Source organism: Nomascus leucogenys, chromosome 6, assembly GCF_006542625.1.
Source record: "Nomascus leucogenys isolate Asia chromosome 6, Asia_NLE_v1, whole genome shotgun sequence".
Lineage (NCBI taxonomy): Eukaryota > Metazoa > Chordata > Mammalia > Primates > Hylobatidae > Nomascus > Nomascus leucogenys.
In genome coordinates this window covers 32,732,707-32,760,394 of record NC_044386.1, presented here as the reverse complement: position 1 = coordinate 32,760,394, position 27,688 = coordinate 32,732,707, and the positions used below count along the sequence as shown (strand labels likewise).

General features: G+C 37.3%; 1 protein-coding gene across 1 annotated transcript in view; it reads right to left on the bottom strand.

Annotated features, from left to right (window-relative positions):
- Positions 1-27,688, bottom strand: part of SPEF2 (sperm flagellar 2) — a 187,990-nt gene that overhangs the window by 85,844 nt on the left and 74,458 nt on the right. Inside the window, exons 11-20 of the mRNA XM_030813964.1 lie at positions 26,623-26,842; positions 25,184-25,338; positions 23,546-23,621; positions 22,092-22,153; positions 20,108-20,211; positions 17,166-17,422; positions 13,284-13,392; positions 12,148-12,305; positions 7,983-8,156; positions 4,261-4,335 (exon numbers count right to left, since the gene is read on the bottom strand). Of these exons, the coding sequence (XP_030669824.1) occupies positions 4,261-4,335; positions 7,983-8,156; positions 12,148-12,305; positions 13,284-13,392; positions 17,166-17,422; positions 20,108-20,211; positions 22,092-22,153; positions 23,546-23,621; positions 25,184-25,338; positions 26,623-26,842 (1,390 nt within the window). The remainder of the gene's footprint in view (positions 1-4,260; positions 4,336-7,982; positions 8,157-12,147; positions 12,306-13,283; positions 13,393-17,165; positions 17,423-20,107; positions 20,212-22,091; positions 22,154-23,545; positions 23,622-25,183; positions 25,339-26,622; positions 26,843-27,688) is intronic.

Below are 27,688 nucleotides of genomic sequence, written 5' to 3'. Positions count from 1 at the left end.
ATTGATACTAAATTTATTATTTTAAGTGGCTTGGTAGCACCTACAATAATTGACCCTGTAAGACAAATCAGAAGGCAAGCACTGGAACAATACTGACACTAATACATGTGGCAAAGCATCGAACTAAAGATGGCATGATTTCCAAGTGTTCCAGAGAACTCTGGTCCCAACAGATATTCCTCCAAGGGAGAAGAATTCTGCAGCCAAAATGCCCTGGGATCTTACATATGGTGTCCCCTGCTCCCTTTGAAATGCACAATGTTATAGAAAAAAAAAAATCCTGTAATTAAAAACATTTTAACTTGATGTAACTTGGCATTTTCTGAATTTAGTTGATTATTGAAAACTTTCTTCATTTGGCTCCTAATTAACGTCTCTCCTGGGCAAGGCTATATGTTTGAAAAGCCATTGTTTAATGAAGAAACATAATGGGACAGTGGCAAATGGGTTCAAGAGGAGGTGAAATATTTTTTAAGAACACTCTAAGTACCATTGTTAATGGCATCTCAGTGTCAAGATTTGGGAGGGAGAAGGGTACAGAGTGATCTAATATGCAGAGAAGAATATAAATGAATCAAAGACATCAACAGCAGGAAATAATAAGTTTGAAGAAAGGAAAAAATATATGATTCCTCAACTAAGAGGCTCTTTAAATATAATTGGTATCAAATGGCTTGCGAAATAAACAGATGAACAATTAATGGTGCTCACCTGCAATGGTGTTAATTTGAAAGATTAAGAAATAAAATCATTTCTTCCACATGAAGGAAGTCCAAAACCACATTATTTATATGTAACATAAAGATGTCTAAATCTTGAGAGTTCACCTATTTCAAATATTATTTAATGCAATAGAATAGTAAAATAAAAACAAAAAATATTTGCAAGTCTTTGTAGTTAATTTGAGCTAAGTACATGGCTCCAATGTATATATTTTGCTGTTGAACTTGTGTTTGCTTATGAATTGTTTGGAGTCTGTATGCTTTTATTAAGGATGCTCTTAGAGCATCTGTTAATTATGTCTAATTTGATGCTTTGGTACCTAACATACCTAAGTCTTTTTAATTTCTATTTTTGATAATTCTATAATGATGTTTCATTTACTTTTTTGATCCTGATGAGAAAAAAGGGATGAGTAATTTAAATATGAAAATTATTCTATTAGTAAACAAGTGAGAGCTGAGCATAAATTATAGCCCTTAAAATTTTAACTAAAACTTTTATCTCAGTGTTAACTCACCAATTAGCTCTAGTTATGTAAACCTATCATATCATATAATTAGAGAAGGGTGAGATTCTCTTTGAGAATCATGGTTATATATATTTAAATGTCCAAACGTCTATTTTAGCATGTTATGTTTTGAACATTACACACTCTTGGACTGCAACAGCACTGGCAATTTGTGATGAACAGTTTAAAAAAGACACATACTTCATGACAATGCCACTTGAATGAACCTGGAAGAAGTAAATTGCATGCATCCATAACTGCATTTCAATCTTTAGTTAATTGGTTGCTACAGCAGCTTCAATATGAATCTAACTGATATGCTTTTTAGAGCCTGGGATTTTCTTTCACCAACTATCAATTACTTTAGAAATTATATCCCCCTATTTCACAGAAATAAAGTAAAATAGAGAAAAGAACATAAATGAAACTAGGGTCAGGAAAAATATAACTTAAAGTAGAAGTTCAAAATCAGGAGAGGAATTAGAAGGCAGACATGGAGATCTAGGTCCTTGTACAGATACTAAACCTGAGCCATGAGTTTTTTTCTGAACTTCTAGTCAGCCAAAACACAAAGGAAAATGCTCTCATTTAGAGGCGCCCATTATCTAATCACCCAGAGGAAGAGACATTTTCCTGTCCCTTGATTCTGAACGAAATTTATCACCTAGGATTTCATATAGGGGCCACTGAATGATGTAGTGGGCATAATATTCCTTCAGAAAATATAATACTAGGTTATTATTGGTATAATAAAAGTTTCACCTCCACTGCTATGTTAAGTTGTGGAGGACTTTTTTTAAAAAAAAACTGGAAGTTTTATTTCATTTCAATGGACATTAAAGTTGGCCTACTAAATTAGAAAACTAAGGAAAGTCATTATGAGTTTTGAGTGAAAACATGGTCTTCAGAAAAACTGTTCTTAACAAAATTCTTTACAATAAATAATTCTATAAAAACTTAAAATTGGCCAGGCGTGATGGCTCAGGCCTGTAATCCCAGCACTTTGGAAGGCTGAGGCGGGGAGACTGCTTGAGCCCAGGAGTTTGAGTCCAGCTTGGGCAACATGCTGAAACCCCATCTCTATAAAAAAATACAAAAATTAGCCAGGCGTGGTGGCATATGCCTGTTGTCCCAGCTACTCGGGAGGCTGGGGTGGGAGGATTGCTTTATCCTAGGAGGTCAAGGCTGCAATGAGCCATGATCACACCACTGCACTCCAGCCTGGGCAACAGAGTGAGACCCTGTTTCGAAACAAGCAACAACAAGTTAAAATCAAACATTATTGTTTCATAATCAAACATTATGCAGAAGAAAAACTTTGCAAGGCTGATATTTTAGAGATAGTGTCGTCACATGGATAAAGCCATAGGCATTTACAATTAACTGAAAAAGGCAAGCAATGCAACGCCACCAGATTAATTTAAGTTGTAAGATACCTGGGCAGTAGGGAAGCAGTCAGGGACAAAAAATAAATAAATAAATAAATAAATAAATAAAAATAAACCCAAAAGACAAACCAACCTAACCTAAAAACAAGCTGGACTTAATAGCTTGCATTTCAGAACTGAGGCCATGGAATTGTAATATTGAGAAAAAAAATACAAAGTAAATATCAAATACGAATGTCAGGTCAAAATAATTTTCAATAAAACAACATCAACAAAAATAACATGTTAATGCTCAAATAAATAACTTAAAAGTACCTGACTGTTAAAAAAATAGTTACAGAATACATATTCAAATACCCTAAAAAGGACACCAGCCCTCATAAACAGGCTTTTAAAAGTTTACTTATTGAGGGTGTATGCATGACATAAATTTTCCAGGGAATTTATGATTCTTTAAAAAAGCAGGGAGTGGGGTTGGGGGTGGGGAAAGTAACTCAAAGTTCTCTAAAATATTTGCAAGGTTCTCTTTACTCTTTGATGGTTGAAGAATTCTCTGAAGAAACTCAAACAAGTAACAAGAATTAAAATCCCCTGCATGAGATACAAATTAGAACAAAGTAAAATCATTAAAATCCATTGCCAGTATGTAGTTACACCAAGAAGTTACATCAAGCTGTAAACATTTGTTAATTCGAATTCATATATATATAAAATATATACTATATGTAATATATATACTATACATAAAATATATATAAATATATATATATATATATTTTTTTTTTGAGACAGAGTCTCTCTCTGTTGCTCAGGCTGGAGTGCAGTGGTGCAGTCTTGGCTCACTGCAGCCTCCATGTCTCCCGGATTCAAGGGATTCTCCTGCCTCAGCCTCCCGAGTAGAGTAGCTGGGACTACAGGTGTGTGCCACCACGCCCGGCTAATTTTTGTATTTTTTTAGTAGAGATGGGGTTTCACCATCTTGGCCAGGATGGTCTCCATCTCCTGACCTCAGGATCTGCCCACCTCAGCCTCCCAAAGTGATGGGATTACAGGCATGAGCCACTGCACCCAGCCCCAATTCATATTTTTAATTGTTTATAAATTACTGGCTTAAATGATTACAAAAAAATGTAGACAGGTCTCAAAAACTTCAAGAGTTCCACTAAAAATAGATGGTAAAAATTAAATGTTCTACTTTAGTTAACAGTATTGTACCAAGGTTCCTTTCTTAGTTTTGTAAATGTTCTAAGGTAATGTAAGATTTTTATTTTATTTTTTACCAAAGTGCTTATCAGTGAAGGAAATTCAATAAGGGGTCCAAGAAAACTTGATTCAGTATGTAGCTTTCTGATGGCACAGCTTAGCCCAAGGATAACAGCTAAAATATCTCTGATGAATGGATAGTCTGCATATTAGATACTGTCTAAATTGTCCCTGCAAGCATCACTTTTCTCAGCAGGGCCTTTGGCAAGTGCCAGGATGCAGAAAGTTTGAGACTATATTCTTTGGCAATGGCTTATGATTTACAAATGCCTGAGAGAAGTGGTCAATGTATACTACTATACAAATCTAGCTATTTTCACTGAGATAGTTATAAAATGCAGAATTACATGTAATTATATCTATTTTTATCTGCTGTACCTTTTCTTTTGAGTGCGGTCTCACCTTTCTTCCCTTTTCCTTCCTGAAGAGATTCTTGCTTACCATGCGGGGCTTCTAAACAAAATTCAACACACAAAAATCATTGATGATTTACTTCAATAGCCTGGGCTAGATGATTGTAAGCAAGCTAATGCTATTTCCCATAGGTAAACAGTTACATTTGTGAACTGCATAAAATGGCTCAGGTCTTTACTTTGAGTTAAAATTATCCTGAAGACAGACTTTGGGTTGAAACTTCTGGAATGATAGCTCTAATAGCAGCATTATTCTGTCACATTGAGATGTTTAGTCCTAACTTTAATATAAACATTTGGTAGTGGATTTGATCATAAAGTCTTTAATGGAACTAGCTGTAGCGTTTTTAAGAGATAATCACAAATCCATTTGGAGCATATGGCTGTATTTGGATTTATTTCAACTGAATGTGCCTATACAACAAGACAACTGTATCTGTAATAAAAATGATGACAAAGCCGGGGCAGTGGCATGCACCTGTAGTCCCAGCTATTGATGAGGTCGAGGCTAGAGGATGGCTTGAGCCCAGGAGTTTGAGTATGGCCTGGGCAACACAGTGAGACCCTGTCTCTAAAAATTAAATAAATAAATAAAACAATCAAATAAGATAAAAATGATGGCCAAACACTTTGAAGAAGAGGTAAATAACCACACTGTTTTGATATGTTGCATCCTTGAACTTCTCTTGGTCACACGCTTGGTTGCCTTGTGACTTCTACATTTTCATTGACTGTAATGGTAATGCAAAGAATGATGTGAGTATATTTATCTTAAATTCCCTGGGATACAGTTGAGAAATATATTGGAAGGGAGAAATTGGAAAACTGATGATCTGGAGATGCCCCAATTAATGAGTTTGTTCCTTAAAAAAAATTCACTACATCCTGCATTATTTACCAAATGAATTTAATTATTTTCCTCCCTTGGTCCTGGGCTATAGTTTTTTCCTTCATTTTAAAGGATGAACCAGTATGGTGATTGAAATGCCTGTGATGGAGACAGACTCCCTCTAACCTATTTTTTTGTATTTGGAAGTGATAGTTATAAGAATGTATAAATGCCTAGCAGATCTCACTTATATTTAAATATCACAGACATGACAACCAAGATTCCACAGAAATAAGACAAGTGACTTTGTTAATCTCTCTAAATGAATGTTTAAAAATCCAAATAGTTGACCACTAAATTTGGAAGAAAGAGGGGGGTGATAGCGAGGGAGGGAGGCAAGGAAGGAAGGAAGGAAAGAAGGAAGGAAGGAAGGAAGGAAGGAAGGAAGGAAGGAAGGGAGGGAGGGAGGGAAGGAGGGAAAGAAAGAAAAACCTAAATAGAAGTATAGGTAGTATTATTCTATTGTGCCATACTAAGAAGTAATTCTCAATTAAATAGTGACAATTGATACTGCATTTGATAATAGACCCTTCAATGGAACATAACTATGGAGTTTTTCAAATTTAATCCCAAGTATAATGGAAGCAGATCTAAAATACGGAACTGAATAAAATATAGAACAATTTTTTAACAAAATAACTGTTAGGATTCAATGTACTATGCCTCCTCTAGCCCTTTTTAAAATTTTTGTTTGTTTTTTTAGTGAATAATTCCTCTTTTCATCTCAACTTCTGCTGAAGATTGTAATTAGATGCTTGAGTAGGGCATGTTCAGAAGCCTCAGGCTTTCAGTTCTACAAATGTTCCATTTTGGAAAATTTGTAAATTATTTACACAAAAAATTTTAAAAACCTGTGATAAATGTTCCTCTCTCAAACTGCCTAACCAAGCTTCCCTGAGCTGCAGGGGCAGTGCTGTCTGCTCTCCTGCCCCATCAATGTCCATCACAGTGAGGTTGGGTGGCAGCAATTAGGACTCTGGAGATTAACCTTTCTAAACATTCTTAAATATCAGGCACTAGCCCTGACCTTGGTGGGAAAAAAAAGACAAGTACAATGACTCTTTAAAGCAATAATAGATTTATTATTTCTTCAATGCACAGTATTCAAGAATACAATTATAAAATAGCAAACAAACTTCAGAAACTTAAAGACTGAGCTGGTCCTGATCAGAAACACTAGAGTTTGGTTTCAGGAAACTGCTCAAATACATAGATACTCTTGACTGGAGCAAACTGAGGAGGAGCAAGAGTTGTAGAGCCATAGCTATAGGTTAAAGGACCATATTCGATAATTCCAGGCTCACCTGACCCACTGTGAAAACTGTCTTCCCCAGTTCTTTTTCTTTTCTTTTTTTTTTTTGGAGGTAGAGTTTCACCCTATCCCCCAGGCTGGAGTGCAGTGGCACGATCTCAGCTCACTGCAACCTTCGCCTCCCAGGTTCAAGCAATTCTGCTGCCTCAGCCTCCCAAGCAGCTGGGATTACAGGCGCCTGCCACCACGCCCAGCTAATTTTTGTATTTTTGGTAGAGATGGGGTTTTGCCATGTTGGCCAGGCGGGTCTCGAACTCCTGATCTCTGGTGATCAGCCCACCTCAGCCTCCCAAAGTGCTGGGATTACAGGGATGAGCCACCATGCTCGGCCTGTCTTCCCCAGTTCTAAAAAGCATTTAAAATATTTCCATTTTCCTCTAGACCTCTGAATTGTTTTTTAATTTCCTAATGAGACAGTGGGAAAAGGGTGTATATTTAATTCATGTTTTTGTGTTTTATTGTTGACATGATAAAAGCATTTTTTAGGGTGTGTGTATTTTGCCTGTAGTTAATTTCTAATTTCCTGGAGTGAAATGGTCTTTAATATACCATAACATATCTTACTAAAGTCTTCAAATGTCTTTGTTTAATATGAATAAGTTTAATTTTAAAAATTCAGACCTATCTCAAATCTCTGTGAGGCAGAAAGACTATGGAGTTTAGAAATGTGGTCATGACACAGTATCAAAGATACTTAGGTAGACATGGTGCAACTGCACAGTCAGCCATTTATAAAACTGAAACTAGAAACCAGAGCCTCATTTGTTTTATATACACACACAAATGGATACTGACACTCTACCAATATCATGCATTACAACAATTAAGCACTTCACTTTTGTCATTATATTCATTGTCTACCACTTAATGCTAGACTTATGGTCCTTAGCGGTTAAGGATCTAGAAAAAACTTAAACTAAAATTGTTCTCTATCTAGGCTCTTTGTCTCTATGTCCATAAATATATGTTTACTGAGATGGCAGGAGCTTGTTTCTATACTTTTATAATCACGTACTCCTGAAGATTTACAATTACATATAAATTCTAGTTCTAATGGTTGCTGTTAATTTGTTCCCTTATTCTGGTGGAAAACCAGCTATACTCATTCTTATTTTATTAAGATGTTCTTACTCGTTACATAAATGTAACTCTATAGTTCAGCAAACAGACATGTATCCTCTTGATCTGCCTGAAGTTACCTGTTACTCTGTGCCTTTTCCTCTTCTCGTCTGTAATCTTACTCTAATCAGTAGACCTAGGTGTGATGACTTCATGTCTCCTCCTACACAGTGAAGAAGCTCGGCTTTGTAACAACTACGCTTTTAGCTACTCTGAGGGCTTTTCCACTTCCATCTAAGTGTAAAGCCTTGTTTCATATGATTGAAGTTGCCCAAAGTCTGAATGTAGATAGACTATAATTTATAATTCTTTACTGAGTAAAAATAAGAAACTGAAAAACAGGATTATAAATCATTCTGTCAATCACCTGATTGAGGTTTTCCTTTTGCAGTAGGAGTTTTTGAAGGCACATGCTGAAGATGAATTTCCTTCTCTTTTTCTGGTTCAGGAAGAGGAGCGGGAGGAGGTGTGGGAAGTGGAAGCTCAGCCAGGGAGGCTGCTGCTTTTTTCTCAGCTTCCTTTTCTTCTAATTTCTTCTCAACTTCAAAAGGATGATAAGAATTGACCTTCATTAGAAACTCTAGACATCTACTATTTCACTTGAACTCAGAGAAATCTAAATTAATATAAAACACTCTTACGTATTTAAAGCTAATTCATGCTTTAGGGCTTTCCCTTAAATCATCTAGTCCTTAAAGCTAAGATTTCAAGTCTTCTCTCCCTTGTCAGAAATATGGTTGCCCTTGCCTTTTGATGGCAGTGGTGGTAATGTTGATGGGTAGTGGTGGTGATGGTGGGGGTGGTGGTGGTGGTATTAATAACAGTGGTGTTGATTGTGGTGGAGGTGGTGATGGTGGTGGTGGTGGAGGTAGAAATGGTGATGGCTGTGGTGGGGATGGTGGTAGTGATGGTGGTGGTGGTGATGGGGGTGGTGGAGGTGGTGGTGGTGATGATGGTGGTGATGGTGGTGATGGTGGCAGAGGTAGGGGTAGTGATGATGGTAATGGTGCTGGTGGTAGTGGTGGTGGAGGAAGAGCTGGTGATGGTGGTGGAGGTGGTGATGGCTGTGGTGGGGATGGTGGTAGTGATGGTGGTAGTGGTAGTGGAGATAGAGGTGATGATGGTGGTGATGGTGGTGGAGGTAGAGGTGGTGATGGTGCTGGTGGTGATGGCTATGGTGGGGATGGTGGTAGTGATGGTGGTAGTGGAGATAGAGGTGATGATGGTGGTGATGGTGGTGGAGGTAGAGGTGATGGTGCTGGTGGTAGTGGTGGTGATTGTGGTGGAAGTAGTGATGGCTGTGGTGGGGATGGTGGTAGTGATGGTGGTGTTGGTAGTGGTAGTGGAGATAGAGGTGATGATGGTGGTGATGGTGATGGAGGTAGAGGTGGTGATGGTGCTGGTGGTAGTGGTGGTGATGGTGGTGATGGCTGTGGTGGGATGGTGGTAGTGATGGTGTTGGTGGTGTGGGGTGATGGGTGGAGGTGGTGATGACTGTGGTGGTGATGGTGGTAGTGATGGTGGTGTTGATAGTGGTAGTGGAGATAGAGGTGATGATGGTGGTGATGGTGATAGAGGTGGTGATGGTGCTGGTGGTAGTGGTGGTGATGGTGGTGATGGCTGTGGTGGGGATGATGGTAGTGATGGTGTTGGTGGTAGTGGTAGTGGAGATAGGGTGATAGTGGTGATGGTGGTGGGGAGGTGGTGATGGCTGTGGTGCGGATGGTGGTAGTGATGGTGGTGGTGATAGTGATGGTGATGGTGGTGGTGTGGTAGTGGTGATGGTAGGAGTGGTGACAGTGGTGGTTGGCATGGGGGTGATGAGGAATATATGTGTATTTATGTGTACAGAGCAGGTATAAAGGGTTAGCAAGTGGGTGCCAAATGTAAAAGTGATAATCTAGAAGTAGCTAATAATGATGAAGAGAAAAATAAAATATTGTTTGAAAATTTCCAGTGGGAAAGAAAAGTGAACAAGTGTAAAAAGATGGTAAAGGGCAATGTAATACAAGAGGTGGGGTGAGGAGGAAATGGAAGAGGAAAGAAATGTGTATCATTAACTTTAATAAGTGAATACAAAGCACTTAGAATACTGCACAGTACATACATCCTCAATTAAGCCTTAGCAATTATGCATTCCTGCAACAACCATTTATTGAACCTGAATTACGCACTGAAGAAAAGGAAGGATTACAACAATAAAGTAAAACTACTACTATTTCTAAGGATAATAATTATAATAATATTGCAAACAATAGTTCTGATTGCTGGAGATACAACAGTAAAACAAAACAGAAAAATCAATGGCCTTATGAAGCTTACATTCTAGTGGTAGGAAACAAACCATAAATATGATGAATAAATTAATTTATACAAGAGTTAAGATGGTGATAAGTGCTATGGAAAAAAAAAATAGAACAGAGTAAGGGAGATGAAAGTGTTGTGGGCAGCTCTTAAGTTTTAGATGGACTACCAGGGTCAGTATGCCCAACCATACCCTGAGCAAAGACGTCTGAGCAAAGACATGAAGCAAGCCAGGGAGTGAGACTCGTGGATTTCTGGTGAAAGAGTGTTACAGTCAAAGAAGATGGTTAGCCCAGATGCCTGGAGGGATGGAGCATGGCTGACTGGAGTCTTTCTAGGCTCCCATCATTGTGATGACCCTTTGCCTTTCATGAAGCAGTTTCACCTTTCCTGGCACACCCTCCCTGACTGCCCAGTCTTTCCATCCCTTCACACTGCGGAGGCCCACAGCTCTACTCAATGTACCACTGGCGACAAATGCCTATGTTCTTGCATGACTATTTCTCTTTACATGTGCTTACTTCACCCTTAGATTACTCTTTTCAGTTCAGCAAGCTAGGAGGCTTCATTCTATTAGAAGTTCTTTCGAAGTGGAAATTAGGGGTTTTAGTTCTGATTTTTAAAGTTATTCATAATTATTGTTTTAAACATCCAAGAATTAAGACAAGTAGAAAGGGGAATTGCCTGTTAAGTCTCTTTAAGTCCCATCTCCTTCCCCACCATCAAGTATTATATATGCTGCCCGACTCTTTTGTCATATGTATTTAATACATAAATATGTACACTTTCCTTAAAAGAGACTATTTTATATGTAACCTGCTTTTTCCTACTTAACAGTATACTGTGGTAAGAATATAGAAGTACCACATTCTTTTAGTTTTTTAACTTAGTCGGGACATTTAATACAGAGCACTGGGCTAGATTAATGTTTATTGTTTTAATTATTAAACATTTGTTAATTCCCTGTTTGAAATATAAATCTTAAGTGATAACTGAGTCTATTAATGTAGTCAGTGAATATTAGAATGCAAACTCTTTAGGAAAATGTTGAAGTTGACTCTAATAGTTGGCAGAAACAAACTGATTCTAACCTGTAGCTTCAAGCCTTTATGAGTTAGAATTGGTTTGTTTTTGCTTCCCAACCAAGACTCTGTAAGATTGCTATTCTGTCAAATGACATGTTAAGCCTCTTAAAATACTATATGATTGTTTTTTGTTTGAAAGGTTCATGCTGGTAGTTTTTGGAGTAGGCATTTAGATGTAGGAGCTTGTCTTTCTAAGTGTGAGCTCCTGGATTTACATGGTTATTGTGGTTTATGTCTGTGGGCTATTTTAATTTTAGTTAACTGGCACATTATGGTAGTTAGGTCACAAATTTAGTGACAGGAGACAGTATGCTATCAAGGCAACTTTAGAATCCTTTTGACACTATTAACTTTGACCATTTTTTATTATACCAAGAAATGGTAGTTGCCAATATAACTTGGGGTAATTAATAAACAAAAAGGAAAGATTTATTTTTCAAATCTTGTCTCGAAGGTAAAATCCCAATGGAAATATGATATTGGACTGAAGTTAAAATATCTTTCAATAAAAAGCTTCAATAATAGTATAAAAAGTTAGTGGGAAATTATCATTGGTTGAATGAAGGAGGAAGGAGATCTGTGTGGTTTTATGTGGGTAAGATAAAACATGGAAGCAAGTTAATATATAATTAATAATCAATTTAATAATAATAAACATAACAAAATAGGTGGATGTGAGAAAAAATTGCCTAGTGTGTCCATCCTAAAAGAAGAATTCACATGGTTTCTTTATGATGCTAAAGCTAACAAAGTAAAACCTTTACCTTTATCTACAACATCCCTAATTTTCATTTTTTTAACTTAAAAATATCTAATTAACAAATAAAGATTGCATATATCCAGAGAATAAAATGTGAATTAACATTTAAATTCAACTCTGCTGGGTTTTTTGTTGTTGTTTTTACATGAAAACAATGCTTTCAGAGAGATGGTCTCTTTTTGATTAAAATAAGAGAGAGAAAAATCTTTTATTCAGAAACATATACAACAGAAAGCTAAAGCCAGAGGCAGAATATACTTGTAGATAGTATAAATCCAAAGATAAGAAAGAACTTTTCAATCACATCTTCATTTCCTACCAAACTCATTAAAAACCACACATTTTAGTTGCCTAAACTCAACACTATAAACAAATGTAAATACCTTTATTCTTTTTTTTTGCTATTTCAGTCGTAAGAATTTCTTTTACTTTTTCACATAAAGATTCCTTATCTATTTCAGCATTGATTTTTATCAAAATATTTTCTGGCTCTGAAAACCATTGCTCCAATAAAGCCCAGTTGTCCAAGAAGCCTATAATTCTGCAAAATCAAAATATGATATGAATATCTCAAACTGATCAAAAGATTAGAATGACATTAAGCATAAATTATCCGACATGCATAATGAAAAGACATACTGCCAATATAACTGCATCTGAAAAAGAAACAATGTTATTTATTTTAAGAAGAAATTACTTAATGTCATCAAGACATATTTTTTGAGATGTATGAGAGTAAAAGAGGAAAATGTCATTGATTCAGGAAAACTTTTAGTATGAGTTCAGGTCTCTAAGTGAAAATCTAAGAAAACGTCATCTGTGCTCATAGTAGAATAACTGAACTCTCTTCGGATGGTAGCTACAGCCTGATTCACCTAGGCCATCTATTTTTTTCTCAGAGATAGAAATTGAAGAGATCTTTGAGTAAGTATAGATTAGACTTATATACTTTACTCAAAAATGTTATTGGAATAATTCTTGAAACTGTTTTTTTTCTTCCTGGAGAGTAGACAGCCTTAATGTAGCTCAAATTACTCTTCCCTGGTTCATTTCATATTGTTAAACTTTTCAGGGTTTCATAAAATTGTATAATTTTGTCTAAATTTCCCTTTCCAATGGCAAATTGCACACAACCAAAAGAATAATTTTGTTTTAGCAAAATAGAAGTAGTCTACACTCCAATGCCTGCCTTTTTGAAGTTCCACCATCGTCACCGGTATTTCCTTAATGAATGGTCAATCAGGATTCCATATAATTAACTTATAAGTTCATGTAACCATAAAGGGAAGTATTGCCTGATTTAATTCTTCTTTTTTCAGACTATAATGACTTGCGCTCTAAATATGAAAGCTAGCACATAAATATTTCACTAATTATCAAAACTACTTAGTTTTCTTTTACCTGTAAAAGACTGAATGCTAAGAAATAGATATTCTTCTAGATCTGATGATTCTAAAGCAGTTGTCAATCTATTTAAAAAGCATGAAACAAGAAGCAGAGCATTTAGTTAAAAACTAACCTATGTTGTATCTGGTCTCTTAAATTTTGGTCTCCATCCTTATCTTGGTTTTCAGCAGCTACACGTTGACTGATATCTTCGTGAGCAGTTTTATAGGACAATTCTTCAGCTATGGTATAAAATTTATTTAATTAGATAATTTTCAAAACCAAAGTTGCTACTTACTGCTAAAATATACTGATGAAAGATGCCAAACAGATATGGTCCTGTATTTGGTCCAGTGTTACTTAAAAATATTTTAAAAGATGTTGAAAGAGTATAGTTTTGAGATAAGAATTCGATTGTTTTCTTGGAAATTGGGGAAAATAAGTAAAACATTAAAGAGAAGCTGTAGTTTCAGTGTAGAGGATCTCAGGATTGTCTATGATAGATGAGAATGAAAAATGATGGGTCATCATGAATAACTAACTTGAAAAGAATTGGAAAAATTAACATGGTGATGTAAAAATTAAGATGAAAGAACAAGGTGGCTGGAACGTCAAATATGCATAAAAATTATTTCTTGATATTATATGCAGTACAATAAAATTATTGTTTCTTTCTAGACTTTATGATCTCCCTGCAGAATAGACATAAAGGAATAGAGCCGAAGAGACCAAAAACAAACTAACGAAAAAACCAATCTCAACAGCTCCGATTAAGTCCTATTCTGGATTAATGGTACAAAGTCCAGAATACTCACCAATTTAGAATAAATAAAAAATCATAAAGAGGAAAGAAAGCCTTGAACTAGATTGAAAGAAATTACAATTACTCAATGCAAGAGAACATTGAATAGTGAACTAATAGAGTTCAAGCAAATGAAGAACCCTCACAGGATATAGTAATCAGTTGTTCTTCATCTCCATTCATAACAGAACAAGGTGAAATGAATTTAGAATACAGAATGATGCTTTAAAATGATTAATAAAACCCAAGGATCACATTGGAACAGGTGACTGAAGAAAACTGTGGGAGTGCTCTTCTTGGGAGATGGCCATGCACCATCTCATGGTCACTACCTCGCCGCTGTCAGGACTTCAGTGCATGGATCAGCATTCCTCTCTCTCTCCAACCTCCCAACCCCTGAGCCCCAGGCAGTGCTCCTTCACTGGTGGTACTCTGTACCATGGCCAATGAATTTTGTGATCACCCTGAATGGCTCCATCTTTGCAATCCTAAAGACCTATACTCCTACCACAAACTTTCCAGCACTCCTGTATAGTTGATGAATCTCTTCACTAGCATCCAGTCCCTAAATTCCTACCTCCTTTTTTCCAAATTTATCTGCATTATCCTGACTTCACTTTATGCTTTCTATCAAACCTAAACTGCATGAATGAACACTTCAAGTTCTCCCTGTGTCCTCTAGCTGTACCAGCCTTAAATGATATCATTTTGTTAAGACTTATGCTGGTAGGCATCTTTGAATAAAAATATACAACCTTTATTCTCACTAATTCCCTAGCTAAAAAAAATCAGTTGAGCTCTTTCATATATATATATATATATATGAACCCTTTTCTAAAATAAATAAAGACAGAAAAAAAAGTAACAAATATCCTGTGACCATGGCTCTTTTTTTTTCTTTCGGAGATAAACTTCTTGGGAGTTATCTCCACTCACTCTCTGTCTCTGTCCCTCCCACTCACACCTCAATACACTGCAATCCTTCCTTCTCTCTCCCACCCTCCATGAAATGGCTCGCATACCAGTCACCAAAAATGCCAAAGGACACATTTCAGTCCTTATTTTGGCTTCTCTGTAGTACTTATAGGTAAAATTTAGCGTACAATTCTTAAAAGCTGTTACATATACTATGTCATTTTATACTCAACAAAAACTTGTAATTGGGATTGAAATTCTGTAATTGGCTCCAAATTGCAAGTTCATAAATGGTAGAGAAGGGATTTGATTCCAGGCAATGTGACTCCAGGTTCTGGACTTCTTTTTAATTTTTATAGTCTTTGTTGCATTATACTTGCCAAAAAACGCATACACTAATACACATCTGCTGGAATTAATTAACTGAAGACAGTCAGTACCCAGATATACAAACATTATCAGTCCCAGAAGCCCCTTCCTGTTCTTTTTCAGTCACCATTAGCCACAAAGGGTCAGTATTTGATGCCTGAACTCAAAACCTGTCTGTACCTCTCACCAGAGGGTGAACATTACTGTTCTGTCTCAGGCTGACCAATGGCTAAACAGCGGAGGCAGCCACCTCCTCTTCCATTCCAATGCAGCCGTTTACTCTCACAATGGCCATTCCCCCTCCTTACGTCCCCCAGTCTCCTGCCCATTAGCTTTGAATCTGGATCATTTACCTCAGCCCAGCCCTGGCAGGACTTTGTAGCCCACGTGGCTTTGGATGTAGTGTGTTTCTCTGTGATGATGTTCTTCAGGTTTCTCCATAGACCCCGAGCACTGCAGAACTGCATGCTGCATCCGACCCTAGTGGCTAGGCTCCCACTCAGCCCAGGCTCCTGCTGGTCTGGAAGGGGGACTGGATGACACACTTGCCTTGAAGATTTGTCTTCCCTTGGCTTATGAGACACTACTCTCCCAGGCTTTCTTCTTCTCCATTAGCTGCTGCTTCTAAACACTTATTCCTTTGCTCTCCCCACTAAATTCTGGTTATTATCTACAGAGCAATGCAATTTTTTTGAAGACAGGGTCTCACTCTGTTACCCAGGTTAAAGTGCTGTGGTGTGATCATGACTCATTGCAGCCTTGAATTCCTGGGCTGAAGTGATCCTCCCACCTCAGCCTCCCATGTAGCTAGGATCACAGACATGTGCCACCAGGTTAGGCTAGTATTTTTATTTTTGTAGAGACAGGGCCTTGCCACGTTGCCTAGGCTGATCTCAAACTCCTGGGCTCAAGTATTTCAAATCATCTTTTTTTACAGTGTGGAAATTGTTTCAGCTGAACCAAATTTATTTTCATTTCTAAGAACATGAATCATTTGCATTACTATCAATTTCCTACTATTTATAGAGTTATAGAAGAATTGAGTCAAAACCAGAGAGAGGCACAGACCCCTATAGAATCAGGTACCCCCAAGGGTCCAAGAGGCAATATTTAGCCTTCTAGTAAAATGATGTGATGGCAATCATTTGTTGATTTCAAAGTCTTCCATCATTTTTCCCTGATGTATTTACCACATGCTTATTATCATGTGCCAGATTCTGTCCTAAGCATGTAGCTCTGATCTCATTTAATACCCATAACAATACAACGAGCCACTTTATCATATAGGTTGTGACACCAAGGCTTAGAACAATAAGGTAACTTTCTCAAGGTCAAATACCTTATATGTAAGAAAGCCAAGGTTCAAGAATAAGTGCTTTTACCCATAAGTATTTAATTTGTGGAATAAAGGATATTTTTCAAGGTTGAAAAATAGTTAAACTATGAATTTTTGCAGGAAGATTCAACCCCATCATGTGAAATTTTCAGCCAACTGATACCGGTCTTTAGAGTTAATACTCAGTCCAAGAAAAGGATGTTATCAGATCCTTTCTTACAGCCCAGATGTGGTTTATGACCCTCAAGAGGGTGACCCACCAAAACATGCTAGACAGCCACAAAGCACTCCTCCATATGTGCATGTCTCAAAAAAAACACCCCAATGCCAGGGGAACTCCCAAGTTTTGATGGAAAGATTCAGTGAGATGCTTGCAGTTGGACTGGAACTCACTAGTTCCCGGCTTTGCCCACAGCGCTGAATGCTAACAGTCAAAGTAAGAGGCAACTGTGCTCAGCTAGATAATTATTTGATAGGCTGAAGTGGATTATTTTGTACTCATTTATAATTGCAAATGGGACTATTCACTGATTCAAAGAACAAATAAAGAGTTTTCATTGTAAAAAGAGAGTAAAAAAAGGTGTCCAGCTTACCTATAATATCATTCATGTGACTCATTGAGGAAGTATCTGAAACATCTAATAATATGACAAAATCAAATGCAGGAGAGGGAAGAGGTATTTCTTTGGAAGTCACAGGATCAATAGCCAATGTGGATTTTTGTGCTTTTTTTCTTTCCACTTCTGTGAGGTTTCTATTGCAGCCTGTAAGAGCTTCTTCCAGAAGCTGTGCTTGGTTTAAAGTCATTGGAAAACCATCTAGGATCCAGTCTTGATTCACAGGTATCTCGCTAAATTGAAACAGGACAACTCATGAATATTTTGTTAGACACAAGTACTTTGGAAATAATATGATGAATCTTTCCTTTTTCTTGCAATTCCACAATAACTTCCTACTGCATGAATTTCATTACTTCATAGCTAAAAGATTAGGTTTACTGATGTGCCACATCACTCCCTTGCTTAAAATACTTCTGTGGATACTTGCTGCCCTCCAAATCCATTCCAGAGGCTTTAACACATTAAAATTAACTAGCCATACCTGTATTAGTCCCTTTCCATGCTGCTGATAAAGACATATCCAAGACTGGGCAATTTACAAAGAAAGAGACTTAATCGGTCTTACAGTTCCACATGGCTGGGGAAGGCTCACAATCATGGCAGGAGGCAAGGAGGAGAAAGTCACATGGATGGCAGCTTGTGCAGAGAAACTCCCGTTTTCAAAACCATCAGATCTTGTGAGACCCATTCACTATCAAGAGAACAGCACGGGAAAGCCCCGCCCCCATGATTCAATCATCTCCCACCAGGTCCCTCCCACAACACATGGGAATTATGGGAGCTACAATTCAAGATGAGATTTGGATGGGGACACAGTCAAACCATATCAACACTTTATTTCTCTATAACTTGTTATCTCTTACAATTTTGAACCATTTACTTCAAACAAACTCATCTCCTCAATGTTATATGAGTATGAACTGCATTTTCTATATTGTGTTCACAGACTGTTCCTCTTTTGCACCTCAGTTTCCTAATTTATACAATGGGGTAACATAACATACCTCATAAGGTAGTTGTGAGGATGAACTGAAATGATGCATTTTAAAAACTTAGCACAGAGCTAAGCACATACTGGATACTTATACTGCCAACCCTTGAGCTCTTTCTATCCCACCCAAGCCTGTGTAGAGTCATAGTATCCTGATCTGAATTTCTCTGACTTTCACTTTGCCATGCAAGTGGTTATATTTCTCTGCTTAACACAAATTCAAGTGAGTCTTTTAAAATCTCAGTTAGATTATAGGATGCTGAAGTGCAATTGGGTTTTTGCACTCAGCACAGTGTCCTCTTTAGAGAAAGGGTGTTGAATAATTATTGCTCTAATTTGCAGCTGGAAAACAAGGTGAGAAAGGCATAAACTTCGACTTTGTTCTTCTAAGCCCTTAAATTATGCAAAACTGTGTTTTTGGCCTTTGGATTAAAAGGCATAATTTCATTTATTTCTGTCAGAACTCATATTAAACAATGGAATCCCCTTTCCAAAAGTTTCTGAGTCTACTTTAGGGCCTGCATGTGATCCTTCCGATAGTGTAACAAGGAAGGAGGGGGAAAACAGAAGTTAAAGGAAATTTCATTATTGTTCAAAGTCACGAAACTAAAAATCACCCAAATCCAATGATCTTTCCACAGTATCAAGCTGTCTTCAGGTCACTGTCTATATTTCTCTCATTAGGTTATTAAGAGCAAGAAAAGACTTCATTTTGGTTTTATAACTCATCCAGAGCTTGGTGAAGCATTCTGCATAGAATAAATTTGTTGATTCATTGGCCAAAGATGGGAAAGAGAATTTCCTTGAGTTCCTTCCTCCACCCACAGTCACAGGAGCCACTTCAGAGGAAGGGGAGGTGAGGGCCACCCTTGTTCAGCTGTAGTTTGAGGACATCAGATGATGGGGAGTAAGGAGACCTGGACTTTGGCTGGGGCTATACCACTAGCCAGACATGTAACTGGAGCACCTCACTGAACTGTCATGTGCCTCCCTTTCCTTATAGAAAAACGATAGATTTAGGCTGGATCAAAGATTTCACACTATGACTGTCATCTGGAGGAGCCTCAGGGGCAATGAGGATGGTGGTGGTGGAAGGAGGGTAATGGAGTTCTGACGATGGGATGTGGAGGTTTCAGTTCCACTGAAACTAAAGTGAAGAACTGCTTTATATCTGATGCTTTTCATATATATTTTTATTTGGAGCAGAAGCAAAGAATCCCATGGCTGAAACACATGCTTTACACCACTTCTGAGAAATGTTACAATGATTAGAGTGAGGCCCCTCCTAGCTCTGGGCAGCCCTGTGATCTGATTTCTAGACACATCATCATTGAGAAGCAACTTAAATCTTTAATGTCATCTTTTAAGAAAACACTAAGGGAAGTCCATTCCAGATGCAGAGTAGAACTCTCAGCCCTCCTTCCTCATCTCTCTTGGTCTCACTGTTTCCACATCCCACATCTCACTACTCAGTTCTGCTTCCTCACCTACTTTAAGTTGTCCGCAGCTCTTTCTCAGGGGGCTTTTTGACAGTTTTCTCCAGTCTGCTTGGCCTTGTCTCTTTATTACATTTGTCAGTCAAGTCTCTATGGCTTCTTTTTTCCCTGTGGTCTGTGACCACACAATTGAGTCTTTCCCTTGGCTTTTCCAATTACTCAATTTCTCATTGAATTCCCCACAGGTAATAGAACCTGACTTTATTCACATCTGGGTAAAAGAAATCAAGCTTGGTACGGGAGAAGAAGTGGAATATAGGCATGTAAGTCACAAAATATATCTATCTTTTCATTGCTGTATATTTTCACATACAGATGAGTGAAATGTATGAGATATTAAAACAAAAAAATCTGTATTATTCTTTATACATCTTTGTGTGATAAAGAATATATTAAATAGATGAGAGGAAGAAAAATGCAATACATACTTAATAGCATTTACCATGATGTCAACAAGCAGCACATCAGGAATGCTCTTTCCTTTCTTCAGCAACTGTTCAGATTTTGCACCAAGCTGAGCACGTGTAGTGAGCTGGGAAAATAAACAAGAAATGACAGAAGATGGCTAATTTAAAAGTCAAATTCCAGACGTTTGGAGGAAAAGTTAATTAAATGACCATGCTCTCTGATGACACTGATCATGTGGCACAGTTTGGGAGTCAGGGAAGCATTTCAGGAAAATGTGTGCACAGAATTTGAGGCTCTTCCTTCGAGGCTCTCTCCCTTCCAAGATCGTACTCTTCAATTGCAGCTGCTCTTGCATCCCCAAACTTAATTCTCTAATACCTTAACTCAGAAAGATGGAGCTCTCTGCTTGGGCTCTAGCCACTCATGCCATGCAGACAGGGGCAAGCCCTCTGGGGAAAACCCATATAAACATGGCCCTTGCCCAGTGAAGTTTTCATCTTTCCATGGTCAAATTCCACAGATTTTCTGCCTGTTGTTTGCTGCTTGCTTGTTTGCTGTCTTCTTTTAGCCCTCAAATAATTATCTTTTATATTTTGCCTAGTGTTTATACTTATTTGTAGGTTAGTCCAATACAAGCTTCTCAATATCACTGAAACAGGAAATTCCCTAGAGTCTATTCTTAGCTCAGCCACCAGAGTGAGAATTTTATGTCAAATGGTATGGCTCTATTCCAAACCCTGTTAAAATTCTCCCTTGTACTCCAAATGTCCTCATAATTGCCTGAGGCCCTGACTGACCTGATTCTTTTCCTTTCTCACCTATGTCTCTAACCTCATCCCTTACTAAATACTCTCTGGCCCCGCTGGCCAGACACCTTCCTGCCTCACTATTCTCATGGCCTGGAACACTTCCCCAGATCCAGCAGGCTGGTTCTCTCAACTCTTTCAATCTGCTTAAGGCTCCCTTTACCAAGGAGGCCTGCCCGATGTCATAAGGTGACCAACTGTGCCTCTTTTGCTGCCCTTGGCCTGTGTTCTTGCTCCCCTTGCTCCCCTCCATGTTTCCTTTTCTCATGACACTCATCATCATCTTCAATATCATATTTATCTCTACGTTCATAGTTTATTGTGTCTCTCTCCATTAGAATGTAAACACCATAAGGGCAGGAAATCCTGTCTTTTGTATTCACTGATATATCCAAGTTATTAAAACAGTGTACAAAACAATGTATGCTCTTGGAATTGAATTGAATATGGAATTTGTGAGATTTTAAAATCAATAAATGTAAATATAAAAACATACTTATCCTTTCTGCTAATTCATATTTCAAATTCACAGAGTAAAAATTGTAAGTCCCCCTTTCCTTTTTTTTATTTCCCTTACCATTGCTCATCTTGTTTACAGTTTGGTGTATATCCTTCCAAAACTTTTTCTATCTTTAAGCAGTTTTGAAACCTAAAATATTATAAAACTGTTTTTCATGATGAGATGCATAATAAAAAATCAAATACAATACAAAAAGTAAAATTCCACTTGATTGAGTCTGGTCATTTTATTTGATGACCAATTAGTTTCCATTAGGAGAAATAGCGAGTGAACTGTTGTAAATATTTTTTCAGGAATTAATAAACAAATTCTGAAGAGTCACCAACAAGAGTAAGGATAAATTCTGGAAAAAATATTTAAAGGTAAAGAGGGTATGAGCGAAATAAAAGTCATAAATTAAATGGTAAAGATGAAATGAATTTGGTCTCAATCTAAAAGTTTTAAAAGCACATGTTTATTACCCTGGCAAAAGTGAAGAGTAATTTCCACTGCTTTCAATATAAGAGAATACAAAGAATATTAAGTAAAGTCAGGTGAGCTAATATTACACCATCAAATTAACTTTGAAACCAAAGAAGAGCACATTGCAATTTCATTGCATTTGAAGACACTCCAAAACACCATTAATCATGACACGTTTTAATATGCTAGTAGCTAAAATTAGATCATAATACTTACTTTTAAGAAACTATCACTTGATTTGACTTCTTCAGCTTTTGGTGTTTTATCAGCATTAGCACCTAGCAATAGGAAAAGTGGTAAGAACAAATTTCTGGTATTTACACCTAACAACCACAGCAGTGTTTGACCATCTATGGTTTTGGACATAAGGGTTATCAGATCCAGCTATGCCTGAGATACTCAGAGGAAGGAAGTAATAGAATCACCACAGCATAGCTTTTACCTTCACTCACACCATTAAGATCCTGGTCACTATGTGTCTTGGTGTTTCCCCTCCCTCCCTACCTCCCTCCCTTCTCCGCTCCCTTCCTGCACGATCTGAGCTCATAAAAATATCATTAGGAATACTTTAACACAGTCGGGGTTCGCTTTTCAGAAGACAGTCAAGTTTTTCAAAAAAATGTTAAAATGTTATTTTTTTACACTTTTATCTTCCTGGATTACCAAGTTACAAATAAACATCTTAAAAGCAGATGACTCTAGAAGTCAGAGGTGTTTTAAGTTAAATTCTGTGATAAAAAAGAGAAGCTTTAAGAGTTTGTTTATAATTACTTAGACTAATGTATAATAAAATATGTAATAAAATACTTATAATAGTTTTAAAAATCAACTAATTTCTTAGTTGATTTTAAAAATCAACTAATTTCTTAATTCTCTTAAGAAACAGATAACAGGAATAAAGGACAGATAGTGTCCTCTTAAGAAGGAAAGTCCAACCTCTCTGGAGTGTCGTATGCTCATAGTAAACCTGGACATTGTTCAATGGTAATGGCAATAATAATGATAGCACAGGAGGAGCTCAGCTTCATGCAAGAATACGAGGAAGCTATTTAATATGGCAAAGACTTCACTAGCACATACAGGAAAAAATATTTAATACTTAAAATTGTTTTCCTCCAATGGTTCTACAAAGGATCTGAAGGACTGCAGCCCAGATCCCAAGGGAGATAACTTTTTGTTATGTTTGGGAAACTTAGTTGTATTGGTAGTGCCCAAGGCTGAGAATAAACTTAGGAACCACTGTGCATACAGGTTAAAAAGACCAGCCCCTACAGCCTTCTGCAATACAATAAACAAAGCAGGAGCACGTAGAAAGCCCCAATTGTACTCATACACACAGTCTTACACACAGGTGAGAACAAGAAAAGACTGTCTCCTTGCACGGACAGGAAGAATGAGGGTGATTTATCCTGGCTTCTTTCATAATAGCAGCAAAACTAATCAACTATTCGAAAGAGGCTGAAAAGATTGCCTTGTAATTTTCATTTTATCACCAGCTGTAGGCAAGACTGATCTTGCTCCCTCTGTCAAATGGCCATATGTAGACAACTATGTAAAACTCCCCTTGGTTCCCGTTTATTTCCCTGAAAGCATGTTTGTGCTCACATATATGTGCTCTCATTGTTTCTCTCTCTAATGGAAATAATAGATGATTTGTTTTGAGATCTTACTAAGTATCGTTTCACCTTCTGTTTCTGGTAATACTTCATCTGAAACTGGACCAGCTGAAAATACATGTTGTGGATCCTTTGGAGAGAAAACACACAGGGAGGGATTTTACCATTGCTATATTTTAATAATCCTCCTAATTTTATATCTATAAGTAAAGGTTTGAGAACAAATACAATACTTTTTATCTATAACATTAATGATTTTAAAGGAGATTAAAGTTTCAGTCCTAAATTCTTATTTCCAGAAACAAACAATATTGGATGATGATTGCACTTACAGAAATAGACAGCAACCTGTGATGTAATCTGTCTTTTGAATGGTCTTCAATTACTATGTAAAATATGCCAACTACTATTTTGAAAAGATAGTGGAACCTGGGGAAAGGGTAAAGTTTATGGAAAACCATCTTGAACAATCCTAGAGATGTCAGTCATAGCCATAAGGTAATTTTTTTAAATGTACATTATCTATTACTTTATTGATTAAAATATAAAGATATTACAAGATGGAAGAAGAGATAGCCCACCATGAAGAAAACTTCTCCCAGTTATTTTCAGAATTAATTGTTAAATGATATTTGTTTTTGCAGGCTATGCAAATGATCTGGATCAGATTATCAGCTAATTTATTCAATTGCAGAGGCAGCATAAGGTAGAAAGAGGAAAGAGTAGCGGACTTACAATCTGGAAACTTAATCATAGGGAAGCTATTGACAAGTCTTCTGACTCTAAGCAAACCAATTCATGCTTAGGGTCTTTACTGTGTGCTCTGTAGAATGAAGGAGCTGGACTACATCAAGGATTCTGAAGGTGGTGCTACATTTTCCTATTCACCCCTCCAACCCAGGAATCTTCATGCAATAATGAAATGAGATGCAATATTGATGGGAATATGATACAGGTAAACATTTCAGAGAGCCATCCCCCAATTGAGATCTATTAATATAGATCAGGTGTCAGCATACTACAGCTCATAGACCACAAAGGCCTGCCGACAGTTTTCATACAGTTTCTGAACACCACTTAAGCAGCTGACCACTGTGAGACTGGAGACAAAGACAGGAGTCCTGCTCTACCTCTGTACCTGCTGGGATTCAACACCTGCCTCAGCCACTGCCCAGGGCCAGCATTGGTCCCTGACTATACACTGGGGACTTTGATGTTAGCAACTGCCAGAAGCTGAGTGGGAGGATCTCGGTCCAGGAGTTGGTGACTCCTTGAGTTCCCCCAAAACAATCATATGCCACCCTCCCCAACCTCCACAATTCAATCACTTCACCCACCCCCACTTACCAGCTAGTGGCTCTTTCCTTGGGAGAATGGCTCCAGCTGATGGCTACTAGAACCAAAGAGGGCCCATCACACAAGACAGTCCACCCAGACAAACTGGTGGGAAGCAGGAGTTTTCTCTCTTGTTATACAAGTACCCACATAATATCCTCGATTTTACCTCTTGGCCTAAAATTTGTCCTAAATATTTAACTTAAATATTTATTCTCTAGACTTTTGCAGAACCTAAACTTTTACTCTCTGGGTCTGTACAGAAGAAACTTCTGGTCTAGAAGACCTTTTAAATTCCATCCAGCTCCAAATCTCTAATGTACTAGGTGCAGAAGAGAAAACTAGAATCACACTTGCCTGGCTTTCTTTAATCTCCTCTTGCAGAACTGGTAGAGCATCTTCTTCGTCTTTTTTCTGAATTGGTAGGACCTCACTGACTTTTTCATTGTCATGAAATGCTTGGATAGCTTCTTGGACAAGAGTGTCAATAGAAAGTACCTGTATAGGAAAGTCTAAAGTACAAAAGATAATTTTATAAATAGCTTTTCATTTGGGAAATGGAAATTGTTGTGTTTATGTGCTGGTTTTGCCCTATAACACTGTCTTTCAGGCCCACTAGAACTGTCTTTTGGATAAAGTTTCCTTTTTGTTTTGTTTGGTTTGTTTTGTTTGAGATGGAGTCTCGCTCTGTCGCCTAGGCTGGAGTGCAGTGGCACGATCTCAGCTCACTGCAACCTCTGTCTCCCGGGTTCAAGCAATTCTACTGCCTCAGCCTCCTGAGTAGCTGGGATTACAGGTGCCCACCACCACACCCAGCTAATTTTTGTATTTTTAGTAGAGATGGGGTTTCACCATGTTGGACAGGCTGATCTCAAACTCTTGACCTCAGGTGATCCACCCGTCTCGGCCTTCCAAAGTGCAGGGATTACAAGCATGAGCTACTGCACCCAGCTGGATCAAGCTTCTTTTTAAAAAACGTGATAAGGCCGGGTGTGGTGGCTCATGCTTGTAATCCCGGCATTTTTGGGGGCTGAGGTGGGTGGATCACGAGATCAGGAGATTGAGACCATCCTGGCCAACATGGTGAAACCCTGTCTCTACTAAAAATACAAAAATTAGCTGGGTGTGGTGGTGCATATCTGTAGTCCCAGCTTGAACCTGGGAAGCGGAGGTTGCAGTGAGCTGAGACTGTGCCAGTGCACTTCAGCCTGGGCCGACAGAGCGAGACTCTGTCTCGAAAAAATAAATAAATAAATAAAAATAAAACGAAGATAAAAATTGTGATAAAATTCATAAAACATAAAGTTAAGCACTTCCACCATTTAAAGGATACATTTCAGTAGCACTTAGACATTCACAATGTGTGCAACTATCACCATCATTTTGTTCCTGAAATTTTTAATCACCCTAAAAGGAAATCCCAACTCAACTGCTGTCACTCCTCATTCCCCTACCCCTGACTCTGGCATCCAATAATTCGACTTCTTTCTCTATGGATTTGCCTATTTTGGATATTTCATACAAATGGGCTCATACATTATGTCACCTTTTGTGTCTGGCTTTTTTCACTTAGCATAATGTTGTCAAGGATCATCCATGTTGTAGCATGTATCAATATTTCACTCATTTTTATGGCTGAATAATCATAGCCTGGAAAATTATAAAACTTTTGATGATAGAGATTTCCCAACATATCAGCAGTGCTTCTTGTATGTTTTTTATACACATAGACATTTGCAGCTACAGTCAGTGTAAATAGGACCTAATGGCAGGGAGAGTAGGAGAAGAAATTCTACCTTTTTGTAGAGACCTTAAAATGGTAGTTTTTCCACTTAATGTTTTCCCCAGTAAGCATCCTTTAATAGCAAATGAAGGTAATTCAGGTGTTGTTGATTCCGCTCGAGGAGGAAGAGATTTTTCAACTAGCCTGTGAAGAATATGGCCCAGTATGCAATTGTTGGAGGGTGGTAAATTGTCAACCATTTCTTCTGGTAAGGCCCACTCTCCAACCATGTTCTGTAAAAATTACAATCAAATAAACAGAAATATTCTGAAAAGTGGAATTTAGGTATATGAAATATTTAAATGTTAAAAGTAAATCCAAATTATGGCCAACAAAAGCCAATCAATACTTTAATTATATTATAAAAATGAGTAATAACATTAATAATAGTTTCATATTACAGGGCAGAAAAATGCTTCTTACATAAAAGCAAAGAAAAAACTAAAAAATCTTAGCTTATGAAAGTGAGCATATAAATTGAGGCATTTTGTAATCTAGGTTGAACATTAAGACATTTAAATTGATGTTATCACCAGTAAGCAGATAAAAGACAGTAGTCATTTCTCTGCTATCTTATGCAAGTATTAAATTTATTTTATAATATTTTAAAGTAATAAAGATAAAAGAGAATTTTCATGCTCAATATCTCTAAGTCTACCGTGTTTAACTCCCACTTTATTCAGGCTTCTTGATGAAATGATCAAATGATTAGATGGAGGGAAAAAACACTGTATGGATCACATTCTCTGACTTCCATGTAATATAATTAGAAGTTGATTTTAGAAATATAGAAAAAAATAAGTATTTAAAATGAAAAGCATTCTTTAAAAATAATTCTTGTATGAAAGAGGAAATTGAGATTATAAAGTCTAAAAGGAACATTAAAACAACAGATTTATTAAAAATATGGGGTCGGATCAAACTGTACACATAGGAAAATGCCCCTTAGCCTAAAATGCCTTAATCGAGGTGCAGTGTTCAATAAATCAGTAGAGTGACCAGAGTAAATAATAATCTACTGAATATTTCAAAATTGCTAGTAGAGAACAATTCAATGTTCCTAGAATAAAGAAAAGATA